This window comes from Myodes glareolus, chromosome 24 (assembly GCF_982192425.1).
Source record: "Myodes glareolus chromosome 24, mMyoGla1.1, whole genome shotgun sequence".
NCBI classification, from domain to species: domain Eukaryota; kingdom Metazoa; phylum Chordata; class Mammalia; order Rodentia; family Cricetidae; genus Myodes; species Myodes glareolus.
The window spans coordinates 16,069,785-16,076,360 of NC_142049.1; the positions used below are offsets into that span (position 1 = coordinate 16,069,785).

General features: G+C 46.3%; 1 protein-coding gene and 1 non-coding gene across 2 annotated transcripts; both read right to left on the minus strand.

Annotated features, from left to right (window-relative positions):
* Positions 1 to 4,140: 4,140 nt before the first annotated feature.
* Positions 4,141 to 4,452, minus strand: LOC146889884 (large ribosomal subunit protein uL16-like). Its single transcript, XM_085682978.2, has one exon. The coding sequence runs from the start codon at positions 4,441 to 4,443 to the stop codon at positions 4,141 to 4,143; it is 303 nt and encodes a 100-aa protein (XP_085539104.2). The 5' UTR covers positions 4,444 to 4,452.
* A 33-nt stretch (positions 4,453 to 4,485) lies between these two features.
* Positions 4,486 to 4,617, minus strand: LOC125400860 (small nucleolar RNA SNORA70). The gene has a single exon (XR_007232120.1). It is a non-coding gene; the product is annotated as a small nucleolar RNA SNORA70 (small nucleolar RNA).
* Positions 4,618 to 6,576: the final 1,959 nt, after the last annotated feature.

Below are 6,576 nucleotides of genomic sequence, written 5' to 3' on the forward strand. Positions count from 1 at the left end.
ACAATTGAGTAAGTTCTCTGTTTTTTTAAATCAATAACTCAATTAAAATGTTATCCTTCTCAACGATCTCTGGTGCAGTTTGACAGCTGAGAGGTTTTGTCAGTTTAAAAGGACAGCCCCACCAAACAAATTTTGTAATCTTAAGATATACAAGTGCAAGTATTAAAAAGTGTACCTGCAAGTCATAAAGGTATGAGGACAAATACAAGTTATCAAACTTCTCTCTCATGTGGCCTTTCATAGTCATAAAGATATTTTTTATTGTGCAAAAACGTCTGTCACAGTCGTTCTGACATAAATACGCTGCTGTTTATACAATGTACATGTCTAAAACTTATGTTTTCACAAACTCAAAAAATTCTTGTGAGTTCCAGGGAGCCAAATTGAAGGATTCACTTTAAATAGGTCAGATACACCCTCTAAATTCCCTGATCTTAAATTTTTTTTTTCCTTCCTACACTTAACTTTGTTCTCTGTCCTACCAACACCTTGCTAGTTCCAAGAGACACCGGACAGTTCCACACCATGAATCAGTTACCAGGATGTGACCAACACCCAGCTATCTTAGGCCCCTCCAAGAAAGACTTCAGCACCCACAAATAAGCAGAAAGCAGTTTTGAGAATCCACTGTCCCAATTTCTTCAACCTGCTATGCCTAACTCCCTGTCTTTTTATTATAAGAAAAAGATGGGGGGCTGGAGAGGTGGCTTAGTGATTAAGAGCATTGCCTGCTCTTCCAAAGGTCCTGAGTTCAATTCCCAGCAACCACATGGTGGCTCACAACCATCTGTAATGAGGTCTGGTGCCCTCTTCTGGCTTGCAGACATTCATGGAGACAGACTATTGTATACATAATAAATAAATGTTTTTAAAAAAAAAAAAAGAAAAAGATGGGAATGTGATCTGCTGGCCTAGTCTGTCACCTGGGTACCCTTCCCTTTAAGAGACAAGCCCCGCCCACTACTAATCCCTCCCCCATCCCACCTCCTCTCTAGTCATGTGCCCCCATCTGTCTGTCTGCTGTCTGTCTGTCTGCCCTTCTTCTAGAGAGACAGCTCTTCTCTCTCTTTTTTTTCCTGCCTCTCTTTTTCTCCCCCATTCTCCTTCCTTTCCCTCTCAATAACCCACTAAATAAACCCTATACCCAAACTCTCTCTGCATGGTGTATCTGTCTGCCTGTCTCCTGCCAAGGCTTCAGGCCACCCCCCAGGGCACCCGCTGAGGCTTCCAGTGACCTGCTGCCCCTCGTGGGACTGGTTCACCACCATATCTTTATAAATGATAACATTAAGCTTTGTTGGTTTTATTTTGTTTTGTTAGCAACCTCATTGGGTCTGAATTCAGAACTTGCAAGAGAGTAGTAACACAAATTTAACAAAATGGAAATTCTTTCCCAGTGACTTTCTGTTCAGGCATTAGTCACCAGCTGTCTCATCCCCGTGATGAGGCAAAATGATCCTAATGGATGCCTGTGGTTTAGACGCTGGAAGGGTCTTGGGAGCTCTTTGTACAGAGATGAATGTGGGGAGCTTGTTTGGTCCTTCCCCATCCTCATTAGCAGCTTCTGCCTCCTCTTTTGTTTGCCTTGTGTGTCTCTCCGCCTACCCTCCCTCCCACCATGTGTGTGTGTGTGTGTGTGTGTGTGTGTGTGTTTCTGTGCAAATCTCTAAATCTCTCACTGAACTTGGAGCTTATGAATCAGCCGCACTGCAGGCTCCAAGCCCCAGGGTTTAGTGTCTGACTCCAGTGCTGAGATTACTAGTGTGTGTCTGGCTAAGGACTGAACTCTGCTTTCCCTACTATTGAAGCAATTGCACCCCCACCCACACCCACACACACCTTTTCCCCCCAAGAATGGTCTCAAGAGCCCAGGCTAGCCTTGAACTCAGCTAGGTAGCCAAGAATAGCCTTGAACTCCTGATTCTCTTGCCTTTACCTCCCAGGGGCAGAGGCACAGGTATAGTACTATGTCAGCTACTCCACCTCTTCTGTCTTTACCTTCCCGAGGTCCTGTGCTGGGCCTCGCACACCTGTGGTCCTTGTTCCTTGGTCACACCAAGGCTCTGTGTACTTTGAGGTCTTGGTACGCAGTTGAGAATGTTTCTCCTGTTGGACTCTAGTGTCCAACCTGAGAAGGAGTCACCCCCAGAGACCACCTCATACACCACAGCCGATGCAAAAGCATGAGGATTTTATTAATTCTGTCATGACAGGGTCCCTCAGCATTCAGGAAGCCGAGAGACCCCGAATAACTGGTACAGTCTGCTTTTAAAGGAGAAGGCCCCATAGAAACAAGAGGGGTTGTTCCTTGACCATTATGAATGACTTATTCGAAAAGGGCTAATACCAATAATTGGCTGGAGAGCTATTGTCAGATCAGATGAGGTAAGAGGTCATTTTGACCCCGTTTCCCAGGGGACTGAGTCAAAACATACGTGTATGGGTAATTGTTCAGGAGCTGAGTACGTGCATGTGTAGCTGTTAGGTCCTTGGTTCCCGGGGAGGAGGGAAGCGCTAAGGCACAGAGGCTGAGAGGGTTTGGAATTGTCAGAAATGGCTTCAGAATTGTCTAAAGTCTTATACTCTCCGGATCTTTTCCTAGGCAGGCTTTGCCTGAACTCCCCACTTTACCCAGATATTTCCTGGCCTTCGCTTCTGCATTTGCCCTCCTTCCCCAGGGTCACCATCACAGCTTGCTGCCCACTAGAGTCCTGTATTTATTTCCCAATTTCCCATTTATTCATTTTTGATAGATTCCGTGAAAGGGAAACTCCACTTGTTGTTTTCATTCTGCCATAATGGATGCTAAAGAAATGCTTATTTATCCGGGCTGTGGTGGTGCAAGCCTTTAATCCCAGCACTCGGGAGGCAGAGGCAGGTGGATCTCTGTGAGGTCAAGGCCAGCCTGGTCTACACAGAGAGTTCTGCGGTAGCAGGGCTGTTACACAGAGAAACCCTATCTCCAAAAAACAAACAGACAACAAAGCGTATTGGATGAATGAATGGATAAAGTTACAGAGCTTGCTGTGAGTGAGATGTAGCTAGAAAGGCTGGTGAAGGCCACATTAGGATGGTGTTTAGTTGCTAACCATGGAGCTTGGATGGTCTCCTCTGAAGAATGGGGTGTTGCCCACAGTTACTCAGGATCCAAGAGGCATGGTCGGCACTGAGAAAGGTAGACTTGGCAACTATGTAAGTCGTGTTACATTGAGAAAATTTGGAGGCCTTAAGACAATGCCTGGCAGGAAAGTCTTCAGTGGTCATGGCAAGTATGAGGGACACCCCAACAGCATGGCACTGTCAGGCCATTCTAGACTGTTCCTGCCTTTCCCTTTCTGTCAAACTTCCAGTCAGTGTGCTTATTCTCAGAGCTTTTGTGTCCAGGTTCTTTCTTTTTGTTTTTTTGTTTTGTTTTGTTTTAATATTTATTTATTATGTATACAATATTCTTTCTGCATGTATGCCTATAGGCCAGAAGAGGGCACCAGACCTCATTACAGATGGTTGTGAGTCACCACCATGTGGTTGCTGGGAATTGAACTCAGGATCTTTGGAAGAGCAGGCAATGCTCTTAACTGCTGAACCATCTCTCCAGTTCCCTTCTTTTTGTTTTTTGAGACAGGGTTTCTCTGTGTAACCTAAGAACTAGCCTTGAACTCACAGAGATCCGCCTGCTTCTGCCTCCCGAGTGCTGGGATTAAAGGCGTGCGCCACCACCACTTGGCTTTAAATTTCTTTTCTTTTGCCACCTGGCTTTAAAATTGTTTTGTTGTTGTTGTTGTTGGTGGTGGTGGTGGTGGTGGTCTCAAACTCACTATGTAGCCCAGGATGACCTAATTCCTAATTTCACTGTTTCTACTTCCCAAGTGATGAGATTTCGCACTATTTGGTTGAGACAGGTCTCAATTACAGCCTGGCTGGCCTCAGACTTGTGGCAATCCTCCTGCCTCAGTCCCCTGAATGCTGGGATTACAGTATGACTCATCACACCAGGTTCTACTCACCCCTTCCACCAATGGTGAGGCTGGAAACCCAGGCTTGCCTATGCTATGCACATTAATCTTTTTTTTAAGCAGACTGGATGTGAGATTTATTACTGAACATGATTTGGTAGGGTACAGGAGAGCACCGTGAAAGTCCTCAGGAGTGTAGGGCTCGCCACTTGTCCAGGGGACCACGATTAGGAATATATTTGACCCCACAGCCATTAGGAATGAGTCGCTTCTCAGCAACCATGTCTTCAAATTCATCTGCATTAAACTTAGTAAAGCCCCATTTCTTAGAGATGTGGATCTTCTGGCAGTCAGGGAACTTGAACTTGGCTCTACGAAGAGCCTCCATCACATGTTCCCTATTCTGCAGCTTAGTGCGGAAGGACACGAGGACCTGGCCAATATGAACCCTGGCCACTGTGCCCCGGGGCTTCCCAAAGGCACCACGCATACCTGTCTGGAGCCTACACTGGAGACAGCATTGAGATCAGAAAATTGTCTCCAAGGTCCCTTAGGGCAAGTCGTATAGGTAACAGGCTGCGTACACTACCAAGCCTGCTGTTTGCAACCACCGCACACCAGGCCCCCATGGGGAAAGGGACCTGGTCGACTTAATTAGTTGCACATGTACGTTAATCTTTATAAACACACAAAAGTATATGCCTTTCTGCATATTTCCCTGCTTCCACAGAAATCCTTCAGAACATGGCCTGGGGCCAACAAGATAGCTCAGCAGGTATGAGTGCTTGCTACCAAGACTGACACCCTGAGTTCCATATGGTGAAAGGGAATAACTGATCTCCAGAAATTGTCCTCTGACCTTTGTGCACGTGCGTGCACATGTGTGCATGTGCACAGACACACATAACACACACGCAAGCACAAATAAATGTAAGAAGAAATTTAAAAGACATAATCTGGCTGATCTTTCTGACATTTTAGATCTGTAAGTCAAGCTGTATGCTAGATCCAAAATTCTAGTCAGTCTCTGCTCCCAAAGCATTCCTATGGCTTTTCTCTCTCTCTCTTTGGAGCGCCCTCTGCTCAGCTTGGCTCTCTTCCCCTCCCTTGTTTCTTTTACATTACTAGTGCCAAATCTTGTAGTAGCTGCCTCTACACTGTGTGTGTGTGTGTTTAAAGCATTGTGAAAACACCTTCTGCTTGATGACATTTTAAAAAAAAATGCAGATGTGCCCAAAGCCAAAGAAAAAAAAAATAGCACGTACACATCTTCCCCTCCCCCAGCCCAGCTCCCCAGATCTCAGCTCTGTAAATCTGACAAGCCAGGTCTTGCTTCCAGCTCCCCACCGTTCCCACGCCACCATCTGAATCACAGCAACGGTTTTCCCTCTGCTCTTCTTTCCTTTCCCTTTCACTCCGCATCGGCAATGCCCGAGAGCCTTCTGCACACCAAGTCCTACCCGGACCCCTAGAGGTGTGAGAACAGGAGAAATGAAGAGATTCCCCTTCCAAAGCTGCTTGACTTTGGGCAAGACCTCCCTTATTTCCCTGTGTGTAAAGTACTGGTAGTCACAGTCCCTGCCTTACGGGGTTGGGCGGTGATTAATAGGACGATCCACATAGCTCTGAGTGGTACCTGGAACACGATCTGCTCCACAAACATCAGCGGGGATAGCGCCAGTGTGAGTCTTTCCCTTGGATGAGTGAAGAAGCTGAGTGTGGCGGCTTATGACCCGGAGGCAGGGGGATTGCCATCTATTTGAGGGTCACCTGGACTTGAAAGAAAGAAAGAAAGAAAGAAAGAAAGAAAGAAAGAAAGAAAGAAAGAAAGAAGGAAAGGAAGAAAGAAGGAAAGGAAGAAAGAAGGAAAGGAAGAAAGAAAGAGAGAAAGAGAGAAAGAAAGAGAGAAAGAGAAAAAAAGAAGGGGGGCTGGGGGACTGGAGAGATGGCTCAGCAGTTAAGAGCACTGGCTGCTTTTCCAGAGGACCTGGATTTCCAGGAGCCACATGGATAACCACCTGTAACTCCAGGTCCAGGGACTCCGCAGGTACCAAGCATGGACGGTGGGGAGACATACATGCAGGTAAAACACTCACACGCATAAAATAAAAATTGTAAACAAGAAAATCTAGGACAGGAGAGATAGGCAAACTTTTTTTTTTTTTTAAGGCAAAGGAGTCGGGTGGTGGTGCATGTGTTTAACCTCCGCACTCAGGAGGCAGAGGCAGGTGGATCTCTGTGAGTTTGAGGCCAGCCTGGTCTACAGAGTGAGTTCCAGGACAGCTAAGGCAAAGGAACAACGTAAGGAGAATTAATTAAAAGACTGATGATGGGGCTGGTGAAATGACTCGGTGGGTAAAGGTGCTTGTCACCAAGCGTGATGACTCACGTTGTATCCCTGACACCACCATGGTGGAAGGAGAGAACTAACTCCTACAAGTTGTCTTCTATGACATGTCCACAAGTGCTCTGTGACATGGGCAAAGCCACACACACACACACACACACACACACACGTGCAGGCATGCACACACACGCACGCACGCACACGCACACACAATAAAAATGTAATGAAAAGAGAGGGTGACCCTTCCTCTGAAGGCCACACACCACAATGACAAAT